The sequence below is a fragment of the Natator depressus genome, chromosome 2, assembly GCF_965152275.1.
Source record: "Natator depressus isolate rNatDep1 chromosome 2, rNatDep2.hap1, whole genome shotgun sequence".
In the NCBI taxonomy this organism is placed as follows: Eukaryota; Metazoa; Chordata; order Testudines; family Cheloniidae; genus Natator; species Natator depressus.
The window spans coordinates 24,050,775-24,072,766 of NC_134235.1; the positions used below are offsets into that span (position 1 = coordinate 24,050,775).

At 41.1% G+C, this 21,992-nt stretch overlaps 1 protein-coding gene across 1 annotated transcript in view; it reads right to left on the reverse strand.

The window, feature by feature from the left end:
- COL14A1 (collagen type XIV alpha 1 chain) overlaps positions 1-21,992 on the reverse strand; it is a 176,873-nt gene that overhangs the window by 13,210 nt on the left and 141,671 nt on the right. The window contains exons 39-45 of the mRNA XM_074943899.1: positions 21,089-21,142; positions 18,838-18,891; positions 8,085-8,138; positions 5,766-5,837; positions 3,913-3,948; positions 3,383-3,449; positions 2,392-2,580 (exon numbers count right to left, since the gene is read on the reverse strand). Coding sequence (XP_074800000.1) covers positions 2,392-2,580; positions 3,383-3,449; positions 3,913-3,948; positions 5,766-5,837; positions 8,085-8,138; positions 18,838-18,891; positions 21,089-21,142 — 526 coding nt within the window. The remainder of the gene's footprint in view (positions 1-2,391; positions 2,581-3,382; positions 3,450-3,912; positions 3,949-5,765; positions 5,838-8,084; positions 8,139-18,837; positions 18,892-21,088; positions 21,143-21,992) is intronic.

Consider the following 21,992-nt stretch of genomic DNA (forward strand, 5'->3'; position numbering starts at 1 on the left):
TTTGAATGTGAGCTGCCCACCCAGACTGGTGCACAATCTTCAGTGGCTGAGTATACCAGTGCTACAGTCACTGTTCGAAGTGTGGGTGCACCGGCACCCTATATTGTGCCTGCAAGTTTTCAGACAAGGCTAGACCTTGCCTTTATCTTTTCACGTATCTTTTCCAGATGGGGATTAAGAGTCAACTGTCTTTCTGAGGTTGCATCCAAGCAGTTTGCATAGGGCTCATTTCAGACCCACTGACCACAAAAAGATGACATTAAGTTGTTCTTGGCAGCTTTGTTGTCTAGGTGAAAAGTTACTACCAAGGTTTTGGAGGAGTTGGGGTGGAGCTTCCAGTACTGAAAATATTCTGTCATTATCCTGAGGTCAGTGGAGAGGGCATTGCCGATGGTGGAGAGTGCTTTGCCTTATATAGCAGGAGCGATGTCATCAGCATAAATGAACTTACACAAAATTGTGTTGGGTAAGTCCCTAATGTAGATGTTGAACAGTAAAGGAGCCAGCACGGATCCTTGAGGTAGACCATCCTTGAGGGTGTGTGCTTTGCTGAACTGCCCATTCAGAAGGACACCATATCTGCAGTTGCTCATCATTTGATCCCAATCCTTAAAACAGTCTAGTTTTAACCAGTGGGCACACTGAGACAGTATCAACTATCGGCATTCATCACATCTAGTAAAAGCCTATGAGGACTAACAGTGGTTGACAGCATGCTTAATGGAGCCTTGTTTTATTTCCAAATCCAAATTAACAAAAGCTCCCTCCCAAAGTGTATCTTCTGCTGCAGCAGCTGTTGCATCCACAGCAATAATGAATGGGAGGGCCTCATTCTTGGGCAATATTTTGTCATCATGAACTATTACTTCTAAGTTCTCCATCATTTCTGTACTAACTGTCTTGTCCGTGCTGTTTCTTGCAGATTAATTTTTACAATCAATAGCATTATTTGTCCTTCATTTTGTTAATATAAATGGGCTCAACCCCTGTGCGATTTCTGCATACTCTAAGAAACTGTTTAAATGGTGCAAAGATTTACACTATGGAGGCAGCTCTCCTGCAGCCCACATTGGTTTTCTCTCACTCATCCAGTTTCAGTCAGTCCCCTGTTTGTTTCATCTTCCCATCTCCCTCCATTCTTGTCCCCTCCTCCCTCTTTCCTGATAGCCTGGAACAATGTCTATCGTTGTTCATCTTGAGCACAGAAATCCATCGCTGGCAAGCTTGCACTCTAAATCTTATCTCCTCTTACACTAGGGTCATTCGAATTATGGCCTTGAGGGCTTAGAGACTTGTGGGGGAGGAAGGGTGGCAAGTTCAAAGGTCACTCAAAAGTGTTCTCCTCAGAACAATATAATATTAGTTTTCTGGCTACCAAACAGGACACATGACCTATTAAGCTCCAGGATGTGAACAGCCATTGGACCAAATTTTTTAAAATGCCACTTATTGGTTATTGTAATTATAAGAACAATGATTCTTGGCTCTTCAGTAGTGCCTTCCCTGTGAGGATCTCAAAGCATTTCACAGTCACTGACTGAGTCTCACAGTCTCACAGCGCCATTTTGAGGCTACTGTTATTATTTATAAAGTACATCAAAGCATGCCAGATGTCTCACAGATTGGAACAAAGTCAGGCCCCACAGAGTTTGCTATTTAATTAGACAAAACAGACCGAGGAAGGGGCAAAGGGACATCATATAAATATAGGTAAAAGGATGAAGGGGAAATTTGGCAAGTGGCTGGTTAACTGCAAAATTTCATTTAATTTTTTGTTGTTTTGCCCCACCCTTTTCATTATCCTCGCCTTTTCACCATCTGACCCTGATCCTGCCCTCCTGTCTCAAACAGTACACTCCTTCCCCATCTGATCAATGTGTGTCATTATGGTATTATAATTTAGGAACCTTTAGTCCAATTCATTTCAGATTTAGTAAGAAAATTCTACCTTTTCCCCAGAACTAACCTACCAGTTTTGAAGCTGATATTCTTTTGACTATACAGTAGTGACTTCATTTGCAGGGTGGAGGGCAAAAACCAGACTTCAAAAAGAAACACATTTGGAGCTGTAAACTGCCACAACCACAGAATTCTGCAAAAAGGCAAACCTCTTGCACCATGTGCATCTTCATATGATCATCAATCCTTAGCAGCGGTTGTATCAATCCCAAATGTGATTCTACCCAATCACACTCTGTAAAAGGTTGCATTAACTTGGTGATTGGCAGTTTCCATAGCTTGCAGTGTTACCCAAACATTGCAGCTTAGGACCAGCTCTTCACTAGAGAGAAAACTATGTTCACATGTTAAAATTAAGTCAGGTAAGTAAAGTAATCATATTATGGCAACATGGTGATATATATTACCATACATTTTAAGTATTCAGCCTACCTCTTTCTCCTGGTCTTCCTGGCTGGCCAGGATTGCCTGGAAATCCAGGTCTTCCTGGTGCTCCTTGTTCTCCCTGTGACCCAGGAGATCCTGGTCGACCTGGCTCGCCAGGAGGTCCTGGGATAGTTCGTTCTGAGACAGACTGACTTGGAATCTGGTTCAGAATTGAATTATATCTGGCCATGTGACCTGTGGGGGGGAAAAAGTCCACCAAATTCAGGACAAAGTGGATAATCTGGCTCAGGGGTGTTTGAAGGGAGTAGGCTGGTGAAAGGGGTGCTGGAAGGCTCTCGTCCTAAGGGGGAGAAGTTAAGAATGTGGTCTGTGATATATGCTAGTTGTGGTGATGATAAAGTGTGTACTTGTGGGTGGAGAAGTATAGTGTGTATACTCTTAGGTAGCCTAGAATATACACTGTTAGAGGGCAGGCATTGTTCAGTGGCCTAGGGAATATGCTGTTAGAGGGGAGGTACTCTTTGGTGGCCAAGCGTATATGCTGTTAGAGGGTAGGTACTGTTTGGTGGCATAGGGTATATATTATTAGAGAGTAGATACTGTTCAGTGGTATACAGTATACGCTGCTAGAGGATAGGTATTGTTTGGTTGTCTAGGAAATACTCTGTTAGAAAGTATGTAGTCTTCAGTGGCCTTAGAGGGTAGGTACTGTTTGGTGGCCGTGGGTACACGCTGTTAGAGGGTAGGCACTGTTCAGTGCCCTAGGGAATACACTGTTAGAGGGGAGGTACTCTTCGGTGGCCTAGGGAATACACTGTAGAGGGTAAAAAGAAAAGGAGTACTTGTGTTAGTCTCTAAGGTGCCACAAGTACTTCTTTTCTTTTTGCAAATACAGACTAACATGGCTGCTACTCTGAAACTGTAGAGGGTAGGTATTGTTTGGTGGCTTTTTGTTTTCGTACCAGCTACAGATCTATTCTATGGCTGTAGAAACAGCCACCTAAAATTCGAACATAAGAGATATTGATCTACTTACCTTGGATGAGCTGTTCACACACCTGATGAGCAACCGCACGCACCATTGCCTGGGACTGAATGTCACCCTGGATAACAACACCATCATAGCAACACATTTCTCTTATAGCACTTTTATCTTGAATGTGCTCAGAGAGCCTGTGGGAGGTATGTCTTTATGATCCCTATGTTACAGATGGGGAAAATGAGGCAGAGAACCTCTGGGACTTGCCCAAGGATGTTGATAACAGAGTTGGAAATGAGAAACTCCTGTTTTCAAACAACAAACAAAAGGCTGGGGATGGTAACCACAAAAGAAGATCATGGGATATGCTCACTGATACACACACATTGTTACTTTCTTTTTTAATTTTATTAAAATTTAGAGAGAGGGACGGAGATTAGTGAAGAAGAAAAGTTTGTCAGATTAGATCTAAACTCACCATAGCTATGAGTAGAGTGAATGTAAATTACTGCGGTGGGGGGTTTATGGGACAGAAGGTCAGATTGAAATGTATTTGTGGCTGTTGAATATGGCTACAGAGTACTTACCCGCTCACCCCTTTCCCCCTTTGCACCAGGAGCACCCTGTTAAAAGATTAAACAAAGTTAATTCTTACCTTTCTCTCTAGTTCTAAGTACTGTATGTTTGAATCTCCAAATATTAGAGTATTACAGTGAAAGGAAGGAAGGTAAACAACTCAGTTTTAGAACCCTATTTAACCCTGGCGAACGGACGGCAACGTTCTCTTAAATATGCTCTTTCCTTGTCAACACCCAGCAGGTATTTCTCTTTCCATGACTGAGTAGCAGGCAGTTACCTTTCCCAGCTTTTGTCTCTCCACTGTTCCTCATTTCTGACCCTTGAGTCCGGGAAAACTCATCCCGCCTAATGGCTGTGAGTGCTGTCTCTTTCTCAGAGCTAGTGTAGCCAGGATGATACTCTGGAAACACAGGGGGACTTCTGTTCCCTTGCTGCCAAATTCACCTTCCTCTTCACACTGTATTCTGTTGCCTCGGTTGTCTCTAAAATGGCGCTGGGGCCAACAGCAGTGCGGACTGAAATCTGCTGCACAAATGTACCCGCTTTTGAACCTGGCCATTCTGTAGGTTTTGGTGGATGCAGCCCTGATTTTCTGTCATTTTTGACCTCTCCAGCACTCTCAGAGTTTGGCCTCATATGACCTTCAGGCATATCTGCACTTACGAAAATTTAGACCAATTTCTGGAGAAAGTGCCTATATTATTGTCAATGCTCCAGTTCCAGGTAAGTTTTATAGCTCACCAAATCTCTTAATTGGGCATTTCATTATTATACTGGTAGAGTATGATGAAGAGAGTGTTCGTGTATTATCTTCGCTTATATTTTATCATCAGTCACTATATTCCCATTTAGCCAAATATTTCAAATGCTTCTGTTAGTATAAATCGCCAAAGCCGACTGGATGTTTGAAAAAAAATCTAAAATTATTTAGTATTCTACAAATCAAGCCAGACGTGCAGCTGGACAATGTCAGACTCAAATACTTTCTAGAACATGAGATTATAACATCCATTATGATATATAAAAATATTTTTAAGCAGGCTACATAAGGAAACAAATGTTAAAATGTTAAATTCATAATTTATGAATTCAAAATATTTAGCTGAATAGTTACACCTAAAAGGCCAAATGAAAAACTCCAAAACTATCACTAGTGTGGAATTTATACCCTCACTTTATAGATTTTTTTTTACTTAAAATATTTTCTTTCATGTATAAAAAAAGTCATTGACATTTAAATGGTAGAAAAATTGAGCATTAGATCCTGAACAGAATCAAGAGCCCAAGGGCTCTCACTGACATCAGTGGCAAAATGTTCTGTAGTTGAAGCCAGTAGTGGGTCTGATTCTGATGTCATTTACACCCATGTAAATCAGGAGTACACTCACTGAAGTCAACAGTGTTACACTGGTGGAAAACCAGTATAAATAAGATCAGAATCAGGCCACTTTGAAAAAATGCCGTCTGTGTGGAAAGTGTGAAGTCTAATAAAGCAGGAACTTTTTATCTCCCTTAGCGTAGTTTGAAATGGAAAGAAAATTAAACGGCTACATTCAGAATCTGAATTCCCATCCTGTATGCTTTTAACCTTTAAAGACAATGTCTTTTCTTGATGCTTTCATGCATATTTCTACACAACATTTTAAGTCAGACCAAAAGCAAAACAAAACTAAAGAAAACCTAAATTAAAACAACAATGGGATGTTTTGTTGAATCATTAATTGCAATCAGCGTGAGGGCTTTATGAGCAAATGGATCACAATTCTGGGTCCTGTGTAGCTTTTGTAATGGATAACAGCAAAGGTTAGACACTGAATAGCACAGGACTGCTAATATATAAGGATTATGTTAGCTTACTTACAGGAGGTCCAACACCACCTTGTGGCCCAGTGTTTCCCATAACACCTGGAACACCAGGAGCACCAGGTATTCCCTAAATGGAAAAAGAAAGAGTAAAGAGGTAATTGTGACATCCAACATCAATGAGTTCTTATTGACAAAAATACTTAAACACACTTTTTGTAATATATGGTCAGCATCCTAGCTACAGCAGTTCCACAATGGTGCATTGGTCATTTGAAAAGTGAGAAGACTACACATTATGCATAGTACACTACATTAGATTATTGCTGCTAAATTTAGTCCTTTATCAAGTCCTATGGATCCACTTTCATGTCCATAATAATAGAAGCCAGAGATGAAATGTTTATTGTCATTGTTTTCTTTTTTTAAATTACCATTAAAATATAAATGAATTCTGAATTAATAATCCTTATTAAAAATCAGAGAAAAGGTCAATTTACAAATTTGAAGAAACTGTGAATTAAACTACCAGCAGATTGCCTCACACTTCAATTCCTCAAAGAATTGAAACATGGACTATATTTAAAACTATACACTGTTTGGAGACCCCATGCAATAAGCACAAGAAGGTGAATTAAGAATGAAACTATAGCTGTTCTAGATGAGCTTTGCACAGTGATGAATATTCATTAATGTAATGCATTAGTTAATGTCAGCTCAAAACAGGTAAAGAAATAGGTGCTGAGCAGTATTTATTTATTTAGAATTATGCAAATATCATAAAGGGTAATAACAGTATTATTCAGCTAGTAACACACTCTTTTTTCAATGTGTAGCTACATAATTTCACAAAGGAGTAAAAGGCCCAATCCTACAATCCTTAATCAGACAAACCTCCCATGGACTTCAGTGAGTCTGAGGGTCCAGGGCTGTGGGGCAAATTTTAACCCAGCACTTGGCCTGAGTAACTAGGGAGCGGCTGAACAAAAGAAAGAATCCACCCCTCCCCAGATTGCTGAGTAGTTATGGAACAACCATGTGGAAGTTACTGCAGCCTGATGTTCTGGAATCATTGAAGGGTTTATACAGCAATGGATCCTTTGGCCTTGCCTTCCTCCAGGCCCACCCAGTCCCAATCTCACCCCTCCATACACAGTGTAACCACAGCTGTTCTGCTACCATGGCACTTCCTGTGACTGTAGCTTCGGGGGCAAGATTTGCACCCACATGAATCCTCAGATCTTATTTCCCAAATGGATTAGGAAATCCCATTGCCTCTCTCCTCATGGATTATTTCAACTGTTTTTTCCCCCACTCCTGTAGGACCCCAAAGTAGTAATGATGTTAGTGCAGTAGCCAAGGAATGGGGAAGGGGAAACTCAGGAGATTGCAGGTGGACTTTTACTTTCTAAATATTTTATTTTCTTGTCACTAACATGTAAATAATAGATGGTCTTGTGTCCTGATTCTGGCTAGTTCTAATAAAGTAATAAAGTAAAAGCCCTTGTACATTTTTCAGTGTCACAAGCCTTCAAATAAGGAATTCAAACCACAGATTTGAATGTCTAAGGTGCATGTATTCCTTCCACAAAGATATCTTCTATCCTAGTCAGTGTTAACAGCAACAACTTTAGGGTCAGATTTTGCCACGCTCGCTCATAATGTGTAGTACCTTACCCACTGATTTCATCTGCCCTACTACAGAACCTAAGTAAGACTGGCAGAATCTGGCAATTAGAGAATATTTAAAACCATCACAGGCAAATTGGCCCACAGTTCTCTATAACCCCACTACAAATCTTGCTAGTAAATATATCACTCCTAAAAAATGTATCTTCCAGAGGCAGATTTATAACGCAAGGAACAAAATTCTGCCCTCAGATGAATGTGTACTGCTCCCACTGAAGCCAGCTGAGGTCAGACTCTGGCCTCTAGATGATCTCTTAATTATTTTGTGAAATGTTTGAATACATTCTACAGGGCTTCAGCTGCATGACCTGGGGCAATGAACTCTGGCGGCTCATGTCAGAGAACAAGTCCAGATTGGAACTTCCCGCAAGACTAGAGTCTCTGCCTCATCTCAATGCCAAGGGCTATTAGTCCACTTTACACAACGCAGCTACTTTACTTACCACAAGATGGCAGCCTATTTATTGAGTGACTCAATCTCCCTTTACCATGGGGGAGTCATTGTATCTCAAGGTAAGAATCCAAAGAACTGGCATAGCACGGTCAGCTCTCTGCCAAGCTCATGATTAATCTGAATTCTAATCTCCAGTGCAATCAGCTATTTAGCCCCAGCTGGCACAGACAGCAAGCTACATCCTGAAAAGATCTCAACTCATACAGTAATAAATCTCACATAGACAGTACTTACCACTGGCCCAGGAGGACCTTGGGGCCCTGTGGGTCCATCTTTGCCAGGCGGACCCTAGAGAAGAGGAACATGGAAATTAATCATCAAGCTTCTTGAAGAGTTATACTTTCCAAGTCCAGATAATTTCTTCTAGAAGGCAACTTACTTTTAATTTTGTTATTAAAAGATTTTGTTAAGAAAGAAAGAAAAAAGAAAGAAAGAAAGTTGAGGATTGGTCCTGCTTTGAGCAGGGGGTTGGACTAGATGACCTCCTGAAGTCCCTTCCAACCCCAGTATTCTATGATTCTATGAAAGAAAAAGAAAAAAAATTCACCCCATCCAGAGGGCCAGCAGAAGCCTACATACCATTCAAGTCCCACTTAGAACCTCAGAACAATGTTTAAGTGGGATGAAGTGGTACGTAAGTCTTGTGCTGAAGCTCTGCAAAAGGGCAAATTTCACCTATAATGTTGGATGAGAAGATTGCTCTTTTGTGAATTTTAAGCACTCTGAAAACTCTTACTAAAATTACCTGAGATGGATCCCAATCCTACCAACTCTTCTTCACACAGATCATTGTTACTCATGTGACTATGTCCATTGACTTCATGATGAATGCATTATCAGAAAGGAAAGTTTCATTGCCCAGAAATAGTGCACAGCTTTACTGGACACCACAGAGGCCCTGATTCAGGAAGCTGCTTAATGAGACTTCATTGGGCATATTCATGAATGAAGTTACACACTTAAGAACCTTCCTGAACCAGAGCCAAAGACTAAAGACTACCCCATACTAGAGAGCAAATTACTCATGACAGAAAGTGTACAAATGTAGAAGAGTAAAGGATACTTATGCATATTAATCAGGAAGCACATTTTTCCATTAACATACTCTAAATCATAACCCCACCAATTGTTCTGATCATTAATCCAGAACCAATATTTGGAAAAGTTTGCTAGTTCTAAAAGCATTTATACTTGTCCACCAAAAGGCTCCCAACCCTGACAAGTTACAATATATTGTGCGCAACCTTAAAAAATAAATCACATAATATTGGTTTTCTTCTTTCCCTCCTTCTTCCTCCCCTTAAATTCTGATGATTTTAGCAATGGTCAGGTGACAAACTACTAGATGCAGAGCCGTCCCTTGGGTAGGGCAAATCGGGGCGACCACCCCAGGCCCCGCGCTTTGGGGGGCCCCATGCTTTGATAAAATCGGGACTGTCCCAATATTTAGCCCTTTGTCCCGCGTCCCGACTGATGTACGATCAGGATGCCATTTGTCCCAATATTCAGGTGAGGAGGCGAAAGGGCAGATGGGCCAGGGTGAGGAGGCAGGTGGGCGGGCAGATGGTGCCGAGGAGCGGCGGTTGGGTGGACGGGGTGTGTGTGCACCAGATGGACAGCAAGGAGACTAGCAGGGAGGTGAGCAGCGGGCAGGTAGGTGAGGAGGCAAGCGGCAGGAGGGCAAGAGGGAGGGAGGTGAGGAGGCAGATGGGCATGCAGATGGCGAGGAGGAGAGCAGCGGATGGAGGGGTGCGCTGGATGGATGGTGATGAGACTAGCAGGGATGTGAGCTGTGGGCAGGCGGGTGAGGAGGCGAGCGGCAGGCGGGCGGAAGGGCGAGGAGGAGAGTGGGAGGGCAGGCGGGGTGAGGAGGCAAGTGGTGGCTGGGCACGCTGGGTGGACAGTGAGGAGACTAGTGGGCAGGCTGATTTGTCTCGAGCCCCATACCCCCCTAGGGACGGCCCAGACTAGATGTAATGCTTTAGCATTTGGAAACTGTGATTCTAACCTGCTTATATATGGTATAAACCATTGGTTTGAAAATTTATCTTCGGTGTAACTGGAAAATATTCTCTACTCCACTGTAAGGGTGTTTAGGTGACAAAATAAGTATATCATATAACTTATCCATATTATATCAACTATCCACACTGTGGATAAGGGATGCTTTCCTGTTTCAAAGTATACCACGATGATTCCTAAAGCTTCAAGAGCCCTATAAGGCCCCCTCATTATGATAAGAACTAAAGAATAAAAAAGAATGGTGATGTTACCATGAATAAATGCCAGTGTACCTGAATCCACTTTAAAAGTATAAATAAATAAATAAATAAATTTTGTTCATTTCAAATCAAATCAGCAAATCAAGAAAAGTTTGCTCAGCTCATGAAACTGCAAATTCTAAAGATATGACAAACTCTACCCATGAATAACCCGTGAAATGAAATCAAAAATGAAAATTGACAAATACAACCAGTGTTTCTGAGCTTGATGCGGGTAGTAGCCATTTTGCTAAAGAAGTGTTTTGTTTTTAAGAACGTTTTGAAAAATTTATGTTAGACAGACTTCATTTGTGACACTCGCAGTATGGAAGCCCCTTACAAAGTGATGTGAAGCAGAATACCTGTTTGTTTTCATATTGGTTTAACTCTCACGAAAACTGATGCTTTGATATTTAAACAAACTGTTTAATTTTTTAAAAACAAGTGGGTGAAAACCTGTCCCTGTTGACTTCAATGGGGCCAGGATTTCATCCAGAATATTTTATGGAAGTCTTTCCACTGACTTCCAAGGAGCTGAATTGGACTCAAAGAGTCTCCACACTACTGCCATACTTCCCTTCCCACCCTGCCAGTAAATGGCAGGAACTAACAGTAAGCTTACAAATGCCGGTTTTTCTTTGAATGTAAAGTTTTTAATTACACTTCATTTATTCCCACAGGGCAATACTTCTTACTCTTGGCTGCTGGAGAATGTCTCCTTGCATATCCTGGGGGTGCATTTCTCTTGGCACTGTTTCTGTATCTCTTGGCCATTTAAAATGGTCTCCCGCTGTATTTGTTAGGTGTGAAAATTGCCGTTTATAAATTAAGTCAAACAGGAGTCTGTCTCAAGGAGCAGTATGGTCGTAAATGTTTATTGTGCTAACCCAGAAGTAAAAAATATACAACAGTGTGGTTTGTTTACGCCACCATGAGGGTTAGTGGTTTTTCAGATTATTTGATAGCTGATATGTGTTTTAGACTAATTCTGAACATATGTAGCATGGGGTGGCGGTTAGGGGGAGGAATTGGTAGAAAAAAATGGAAATGTGTTTCTGTTGGCTGCTTATGCCACTAATTTTGGTTGAGTAAAGACTGTGTGGGCTCACAGAATAGTACTCAGAATACTAAAACATTGGGATACTGTGCATTGTTTCATTTATTGAGCTCTCTTTTGATGGCTTAACCCAAATATTGTCATCTTTTGGAAATATGGTACTATACCTCAGATGTGGTCTTATTCAGTAAACCTAGTAGTCAAGGATTCATGAATTTGCTCCAGATACTCCCTGTGTCTAGCAACCAGATATTTCAGATTTACATGCATATAAGAGCTGAATCCACACTCAATGCCTGGATTTCAAAACTATCCCCAAATATAGAGAAGTTTAGATTTGAATGCCAACCAAAAATTATCCAGCATTATTTTGTAGGACTGGTTTAGTTCAGGGCATATTGTGCTACTGAACTTAAATACATGCACGAGAAATCAATATCAGTGGTGTATTTTGGGGTAAAATGCTACCTTAGGGATTAAATTCACCCATGTGCAGTGGGCAGAATGAGACTTAAACCTGATTTAAGACTGTGGGTAAAATTCTGGCCCCAATGAAGTCCTTGTGAGTTTTCCCACTGACTTCAAAGGCACCAAGATTTCACACCTTGAACATACGTGGTACTTAGACTTTTTTTTGGCCCTCTGCAGAAGGGTGATTTTCATTCTAAAGGCCAACTATGACTCCTGCATGTAGGCAAAACTCTCACTGAAGTTAGTGAACCCCATCATTCAGTATTTACTCATGGAAAACTACTGAGCGTGTCCAAGCAAAGGCTGCAGGATAGGATATAATGGCAGGCCAGGCTTGTCTGAACAGAGTCAAGCCCAATGCCAGTATACTCGAGACTTCAAATATTTGTTTTTGCCAGATCAAAAGCTCAAAAAGTAGTGTTGTTCCCTCCCACATTTCACCACTGTAAAGGATTTTTGAAGTTATTTTGCATTAGTTTTTACCCTCATGCTAATTCATAGTAACGGTGGCAGGCATACAAGTATCCGGTTAATTCACTAAAATACTACAGACTACCTCAGTAATGTCAATCTGCAGATGTGAGGTGGTTCACAAAAGGGCTCAGTTTTGTTCTAACTAAATAAAGCTAATTTGGGAAAATACTAGTAAAGTGATTTCTAGAATCTTTCACTGCTCAGAATACACGTCCTTTTAATGTAATAGCAGTGTTTGGAAAGTTGACAGCACAAGCCAAACTAGACTAGTTCTGCTTCACAGCATTTGAACACAGTAATGCCCATTTAATATCCCACCTCGCCTTTGTAGTACTGCAGATTAAAAGGAATATATTTGAGTCATCCCCTCTAAGAGCTGACATACAAGAAGTTTCTCTTTTATTATTCACATTTTAAAACTCAAAAGGCCCGATATGGTGTACTCTGCTAACCACGTAAATGTTTTCCTCCATTGTTTATGCTATGCTGCTAAAAATCTTGTTTTGAAAATAAAATTCCCTTCCTTACCAATCTGGTCCTTTTCTATTCCACACATGGGGCTGAGCAGGTAGAAGTGTGTCACCATGGCCAGGAGAAAGCTCTGAAGGACCAGACGAGTTAAATGCACCTTCCAGCTGGGCTAATGCTGGCAAGCAAGGTAAAGCAGCAGATGGTCAAAGCCCTCCCACCTGTTCCTGAGCTACCAGTACACCCATGGAGCAGCTCAAGGGAAGGTAGTCACCTGACACCACATCTCTTCTTCTCTGCTTCCTGGTGCTCAGCAGAGACATGGTGAAGCACATGCAATAAAGCAGTTTCCTCTTTCCAAGGCTACCTGCCTATCTGCTAAATCATTCCTGGCTGCAACCCCAACACCAGCATGTTGTTCTTGTCCCTCTGCCAAGGAGAAGTCTGGTGTGCAGGGGGAGTCCCTAGGGAAGATGGAGGTGGCGGGGATGGAGGGGGGAGAAAGCCACCAGGGAACAATGAGAGGTGACCAAGTCACAGACATTTTGGGGTAGGGAGTAATTCAAATGAGCTGAGGAATCTGAGGACAGAGTGATGGAGGCAGTCTCTCCCCCAGTATGTGCATGCAGGAGAGATGTACCTACTGCACCATCCCTTAGAATGGTACTTTATGGTCCTTTCTCCCCAGCTGGCTAGTTCTGCCCCCACAAGGGTGGCTTGCATCTCTCAGGAGAGAATGAGGACTGTAAGTATGAGTGGACCATGTGTGTAGGCCATGGGGAACATGGGAAAAGAAAGCACCTTTCCTCCTCTGCCTGTGCACCTGCACAAGGGCCAGTCATAATCTTAACTTCATAGCCCTAGCAGAAAAGGAAGAACTGAAAGGACAAGGGAGTGTAAGTGGAGAATATTTGGGCCAGATGTGGCTTGGAAGAGTGAGGGGGGCTAACCAACACCTTGATCTCAATTCAAGCACACAGTCCTGCACAATTCAACCTGGCCCCTTTGTGCAGGACATAGCTGCATCCAGGAGAGTTAGTGTAAAAGCACACATTGCCTGTTTTAGTACAACCACTCTAGTATGGGCGATTGTGTGGGAAGAGAAGGGCAGGGAAAGGTTCCTTGAATATTTTTGCAATGACCACATCACTGAGAATCAAACAGGCAGAAACCATGTCTCCTTTCCCAACATCTTTATTTCTATATTTATATCAGGAGGACTAAAATGAGCCGGGGGGGGGGGTGGTTCTTCGTATTAATCTGAAATTTAGATTTAGTCCAGGTACCCGACTTGTTTTAAAAAAATCTATCATGGATGCTTAGAGTTTGTTTTATTAACAGAAAACAGATCTTTAACTCTGTTTCAACCTTTAAAATGAATTTTAATCTCATCTCATAGCATGGGCAGTCCATTATGAAATTGATTTCTGTTTGTATTTTATACACCTGATTAGGGGATATACTCTAATTTCTTCTTTTAAAAAGAAACTACTGAAAGCTATGAAAAGGAAAGAAATATAATTTTTAAAAAATCTTGGATAAATAAACCAGGGATAAAAGAAAAAATCAACAACCTGGGGGGATGGGGGTTTAAACTTAGTATTGAATAAAAAATTTAAAATAAATGTCAATGGGAAGCAAAATCAGAGACCCTTATCAATAGATTTTAATAATGATTAGAAGCTCTGAGTATTAGAAAGTAAGACGAAGCAGAAAGGAAATAAACGTGAACTGGAAGGGGAAAAAAATCTATTTGGAGTTAAAGGACGTTTTAAAATTAACATCATATTGGCTATGATTCAGCAAAATGCTTAGTCACGTGCTTAAATCCCACTAATGCTAGTGGAATTTTTCAAGTGCTTTGATGAATCAGGTCCATTATGCCTCAAGCATTTTAATTAATAATAAACATTAAAAAGAAAGTGATGGCCAAGCTAAGAATAACACGGAAAACATCAATTCTAGTATAACTTTAGTTTCATAGTATAGGCTGAAAAATAGTTTCAGAGCTTGGCTTACAGAAGGAAGTTTGACAAAGAAAACATTGTACAAAAACGTAATTTACTTCTTCATAACTTTCCAGTGCCCCTTTGCTGTTGCTGGAGTGACATCTGTCAGAATGACAGAATACTCCATTGCCGATTAGCCTTTCCTTCAGACAGACTGTGCAGTGAGGTTACTGAACTGGATCGCCACTTTCACAGGACTTTTATGCCAGTGTAACTCCACTGGAATCAATTGAGTTACACCAGCGTAAACTAATACAACAGAGTGGAGAATCAAGCCCATCATGCTGTATGTATAACATCAGAGTCTGTTGCCATAGAAATCACTGTAGCATGACAATATAGCACAAACACCCAATGATAGGCCTGATTCTATAAGATCCTCAGAACTTCCTGAGAAATATAGAACTGAAGAACAATCATCTAGTTCATTTTCTCAAAAGCAGGGGAAACTAGACACAGGAAAGAATTATGATCAGTATTTAAAACTGAGAATTTATTTAACTTCCCACCTTTATTATAGACCACGCTGGAGCTATCTCCAGAATAAGAGTTAATTGCCTTTCCCCTGACTTAATCAAAGCCTTTGTCTATGCCATCCTTTTTTCTCAAAAATATCCCACTGTGGCTACACTACCAGTTCAGCTCCCAAGTGGTAGCACCAGTTTAAAAACTACTGTCTGGCACACAAGGGATTGAACCGGGCACCTCTGGAGCCAAAAGTATAAGCAGCTACAGCTTGAGAGAAAATGGCAAACCTGTCTAAGTGGGGCTGTAGCAGCCTCATATTTCTAGGGATTGGGCACAGAAGAGAACCTGTAACACATACACTAGTGGGTTACACAGACAAGTCACTGGAGGCCACTAGCATTTTTAGCACCATGTCACCTAGACTTGCTCTAAGCAAGGTTAGACAAAATGGTGACAAGAACACATGGTCACGGAAGCCTTAAAAAACTAGTGCTCTCCCCAGTACTGAAATTGCAGCTGAACCAGTGATAGCAACAGTGAGAAGTAGGGGGAGGGGGAAGGGGAAGGCCAATGCAGACATAGCCAATGGGAAGGTGCTAAGAGAAGCTACAAGATTGTGAGGTATTAGAAAAACAGAGAGGTATGTAGTATACAACATAGAAAAAGGAATACACTTTGAATAAGATTGAAAAGAGGGCAGGTGATATGAAGTCTGGTTGTCTAACATAATACAGCAACATTTGTGATCTCATATGTTTGATTCGTAATTTAGTTGTATACTTGGAAACTTAGTTCAAAATGTCGGTTTTGATCTGAACGTAACTCAGCACAAATCTTACTCTTTAAAAAGTCTCTCCTTTTTTTCTTAATTTCAGAGGGAAACCATCTATTGCCCCAAACACTACACTGACTTCAGTGGAACTACGCACGGGCTTAAAGTTAAATGTGCTTAAGTGTTTGCAGGATTGGGGCCAAGATCTGTACCACTGTACAGATCCTGAAATAACAGGGCTGAGCTCAATGCCAGAAGTCCAAAGAATGAAGAAGAAAGAAGCTCCACAACCTTCTGAAGTTACAAAGTTTCATAGCTATTTTCAAGAAAAGCTCCTAAATATCCAGAAGAGAATGTAAATCTTGTTTAAAGGAAACTATAAGTCCAATTTAACTACGTACTTGACCTGTACATTGTACTGAATTACTAATAATCAGATAGGGATTCTTTTGCAATACCTGGATTCAGTGTACCTAGCAGTATGAAACAAAAGACTGATCAGCTGCTGCTTTATAAGTCTAACTTATAGAGGTTTCCAAAGACACAGGTGAAAGTACCTAGAGGTTTAATCAAATAAGTTAATACTAAAATCCATATCTTGGTTGCTAGCCAGAATGTAAATATCCCTCACAGGCTCACCATAAGCAGAAGAAAGTTGATCACATCTTTCTAATATTATGTAGTTCATTCTTAGTTTAACAGTGTTCACCTGTTCACCTACTCTTTTACCCATGTTTCATTTTTAAACATTTAAGAAAGTAACGTACTGCCAGATTAAGAGTACTGGACACAGAAGACCTCTATTTGTACCAAATAAATACATCAGAAATAGCATAGGCTTCCTTATTGTTATTCCAGCATTTCTCAACCTATTCTGGAGGGCAATAAAGTAACCCATTTCTGTTCCTTGCTTCTCTCTTGAGACAACCAACAAAGGTGCTAGTTAGTGCCAGCTGTAATCATGGTACTGTTTGTGACATGGACATCTATGTACTAGATTACTGTGTCACTGGACTGGCTGTAAATTAAACTAATAACAATTTTGATTCCCCCACCAGTGCACAAGAACTATCAGGTATAAATCTAAAACTATTATATAAATAGACCCATATTATTATTATCATTATTTACCAGGCCCACCGAAAGCAATTCTGGACCCCAGGGCAGAACAGTTAATGGGCCCCTAGAAAGGGATGGCTGAGATTTACAACACTACATTTTATCCTATTGATAACACATTAGAACCCACTATACGTAAGTTGTGGCTTTGCTTGATGTAGTTAACTTTTTTTTCCCCTGTTACAGCACCAGTATTAAACAAATTGTGAGCCAAAATATAAGATGTAGAACTTGTTATTTTGAATGATATATTTAAATTAAATAAATACATTATGGAATGAACATGGAGAGAGTCCAGCAGAGGGCAACGAAAATTATTAGGGGACTGGGACAGGTGACTTATGAGGAGAGGCTGAGGGAACTGGGCTTATTTAGTCTGCAGAAGAGAAGAACGAGGGGGGAATTTGATAGCAGCCTTCAACTACCTGAAGGGGGGTTCCAAAGAGGATGGAGCTAGGCTGTTCTCAGTGGTGGCAGATGACAGAACAAGGAGCAATGGTCTCAAGTTGCAGTGGGGGAAGTATAGGTTAGATATTAGGAAAACCTATTTCACTAGGAGGGTGGTGAAGCACTGGACTGGGTTACCTAGGGAGGTGGTGGAATCTCCATTCTTAGAGGCTTTTGAGGCCTGGCTTGACAGAGCCCTGGCTGGGATGATTTAGTTGGGGTTGGTCCTGCTTTGAGCTGGGGGTTGGACTGGCTGCAACGCCCAGGTTGAGAAACACTGATCTAGATGAGTTGAAGCACCCCCCTGGAAGACCTCTGCATAACCTAAATTTGGGCATAGTCAGTCCTCAGAAAAGAAGACAGAGGGGACACCTGATAAGTGTTCAGATATATTAAGGACTGTTATAAAGAGGACTGATCAGTTGTTCCTCATGTCCACTGAATGTAGGACAAGAAGTAATGGGCTTAATCTGCAGCAAGGAAGATCTAGGTTAGATATTAGGAAAACTTGTCCAACTATACGGGTAGTTAAGTTTTGGAGTAGGCTTCCAAGTGTTCCATCATTTTTTTTAAGAACGGGTTGGACAAAGACTTGTCTAGGGTGGGTTTACTTGGCATGTAGGTTTACTTGGCATGGCCTCAGTGCAGGGGACAGGACTTGATAACTTCGCAAGGTCGCTTCCAGCTCTATATTTCTATGAATCTGATTCCTAGCCATCACCACTCTTGAGGCAGAGATCCACATCTCTCTCCCTTCAGACCAGAAGTTTAGGCTTGCAGTCCCTCTGCACCTCACTGCAATTTTCCAGCAGGTCTGATCAGTGTCCAGCACCTTTGGTTAACTCTTTGTCCAGGGACTATAATGGTGTACACCAGTTACCAATTAGTCCTCACAATGCAAACTGCATTTATTCTTAGGGCAAAAGCAGTTCAGAGAAAAGATATAAAAAACTATAAAAGACCCTAAATGCATGCTAAAAAATTATCAGAGGTCACCCACAAGACCAATATAGGGCTCTAGTAGGAATCAGTCTTTTATACCACAGAACTGGGTTTGCCCCTTTGGTTACAAGTTCCTTTCTGTTCTTAAATCAGGAACCAGACCCCAATTGGACAGTTCCACTTTTTCTTTAAACAGCTAGGGCCTTTTATCTCCAGTCTCTGGGAACAGGTAATCATCGGCCAATGACCCTCTCCACAGGGCACAGCATCAAAAGGCTGGGGTTTTGCATAACTTCGGTCGTATTATTCACATTAACCACTTCCCAGGCATTCCCCAGGCAAGCCACATAACACTTTTTGTCCCAAAAGTCCGTGCCTGTCTGGCACATTTCAATATAGTTGTTTGCACTCCTTAAACTTCCCAGGTCTCACCTGTCCCAGTGCCATCACTGATGGAATGGAAACGCTTCAAATGAGAAATCTGTTTGTTTCACCTTACCCTTTGACCTTGAGTTCCATCCCGTCCCGGTGGTCCTGATGCTCCTGGGACACCCTATGAATGATAAGAGGGCAAAAGATCAGAGTGGCAGCAACCCCTACACTGTATAGTGCAACCCCCTTTATCTGATATGACATCAAAAGCCCTGGGATAAATGGGGCTTCAGATACTCAACAGGATGACTCATGGTAGGGCCATGTCTATGATTCAGGTGAGGTGGAGCTTCAGTGAAATAAATAGGACTTATTAATATGCACATGCAATTAATCTTTTCAGTTTTAATATCTTATTTAAAAGCAAATAATGTCTACAGATGCCACCTTTGTATTACTCCAGTTTTATACCAGTGTAACTCCATTGAGGTAAATCAGATCCTTAAACTAAATCTTTATTTCCATCTCTCTCTCTTTCAGTTTTTGTAAAGGCATGAGTTACCATATTGTCTGAGCTCAGTGCAGTAATAGCAAACGGGCAAACCCTTGATCAAGCATCCAGCCCAAATAAATGAGCTATGCCTGGCAGAGTTCCACAGAGTTCAGATGAAATCCTCCCTCTCCTTCAACTGGCTGCCTAAAGGCACTGGCATTGATCCCAGACTATTACTGCAGCCACAGGCATACAAAACGATCCAGAAGGCTGGAGAGATTGATTTATGAGGAAAGATTATGAGAGCTAAGTATCTAGCAGGACTAGAAGTTGGGGAACCTGGTAATAGCAGACAAATATCTGAAGTGTGTAGACATCAAGGAGGGAAAGGATTTATCTTGGTTGGTTGGTACAAGAGATTATAAGCAGGAGTAATATGATAAAACTAAGAAATGAAAAATTGAGGCTACATATCAGGAAAACTGACTTCAGCAAGAGCTGTGGGCGCTCAGCAGCCCTCAGCATTTTGCAAGATGGTCATAAGAACATAAGAACAGCCAGACTGGGTCAGACCAAGGGCCCATCTAGCCCGGTATCCTGTCTTCTGACAGTGGCCAATGCCACATACCCTAGAGGGAACTGACAGAACAGATAATCACCAAGTGATCCATTCCCAGCTTCTGGCAAACAGAGGCTAGGGACACCATCTCTGCCCATCCTGGCTAATAGCCATTGATGGACCTATCCTCCATGAATTTATCTAACTCTTTTTTGAGCCCTGTTATAGTCTTGGCCTTCACAACATCCTCCGGCAAGGAGTTCCACAGGTTTACTGTGCATTGTGTGAAGAAATACTTCCTTTTGTTTGTTTTAAACCTGCTGCCTATTAATTTCATTTGGTGACCCCTAGTTCTTGTGTTATGAGAAGGAGTAAATAACACTTCCTTATTTATTTTCTCCACACTGGTCATGATTTTATAGACCTCAATCATATCCCCCCTTAGTCGTCTCTTTTCCAAACTGAAAAGTCCCAGTCTTATTCATCTTGCCTCATACAGAAGTCGAGAAAAATTGAGTGCCTGATTTGTAAATGGCAATTAAAAGAGCCTCCCTTACTAATCATAACAACTGCAATATGCAGGACTGTGACTGTCAGCAGCGTGCAGGATAGAGTGGATGGATTTGCAGCAATAGGGTTCCTGAACAGTGGTGGGGTGATAGCATGCATATTCCTATTTTGGCATCAGTCCCCCTTGCAACAGGGTACATCGAGAGAGGACTACTTTTTCTATGGTTATGCAAGCGTTGATGGGTCACTGGGCATGCTCCATCAATTTCAACATGGACTGGTCAGGGAAGGTACAGATGCGTACATCTTTAAGAGCACAGGAGTGAGGTTTTTAAGGCCCGGCTTGACAAAGCCCTGCCTGGGATGATTAAGTTGGGGTTGGTCCTGCTTTGAGCAGGGGGTTGGATAGATGACCTCCTGAGGTCCCTTCCAACCCTAATCTTCTATGATTCTATTACAGGTTCCCATGGGGATATGTAGATATCCTCCTACCAGAGTTCTACAAATCAGGTAGTCAGATAGCTTGCTCACAGTTGCTCTCACAAAACTGCACCTCAGATTACTTGTGGGTACAAAAAGAGAGGCTGGCTCTTCAAAGTCAGGCCCTAAGTGATTTGCCCACGGGCACACAACCAATCAGTGACAGGGCCACAATCAGATCTCAGAGGTTACTGATTCTAAATCCCTTGCAGGTTCAGCTGCACCACAGTGCCCCTCAATATCTTTGAATATCTGCTCTGCCCAACACAAGGATGGCAATTCCACATTCAGATAGGTCTACTAAATGCTACATTAAAGCAATAATATAGGGAATACCTGCTGGCCAGGGAGACCACGATCACCCTTCTCTCCTTTTTCACCTGGTGTTCCCTGGAGATCAATAATCACACATAGTTAAACAGATAAATTGCTGCTTGCCTCCTATTTTCAATTGTTCTTTTCAAAACAATGTGAAAAAAATTAATTACAGATTCATTTTTCCTATTAAAGAATATCCAAAAATTGTATCTGCAGTACTGGTTTGCAAAAATGTAAATTAAATCTTTAGAGATATGGAAAATAAAGAAAAGGAAACTCTGATTCAGAAATGACTGTCAAATTATCATTTAACAAAACCTTTAACAAAATGGAAACTAGGGCTGTCAAACCATTAAAAAAATTAATCACGATTAATCACGCGGCTAAAAGAATTAATCACGATTCATTGCACGATTAATCGCACTGTTAAGCAATAATAGAATGCCATTTATTTAAATATTTTTGGATGTTTTCTACATTTTCAAATATATTGATTTCCACTACAACACAGAACACAAAGAGTACAGGGATCACTTTATTTTTTATTACATATATTTGTGTTGTAAAAAAAAAAAATAGTATTTTTCAATTCACCTCATTCAAGTACTGTAGTGCAATCTCTTTATCATGAAAGTTGAATTTACAAATGTAGAATTATGTACAAAAAATAACTGTATTCAAAAATAAAAATGTAAAACTTTAGAGCCTACAAGTCCACTCAGTCCTATTTCTTGTTCAGCCAATCACTCAAACAAACAAATTTGTTTACATTTGCTGGAGATAATGCTGCCCACTTCTAGTTTACGTCACCTAAAAGTGAGAACAGGCATTTGCATGGCATTGTTGTAGCCGGCGTCACAAGATATTTACATGCTGGATGTGCTAAAGATTCATATGTCCCTTCATGCTTCAACCATCATTC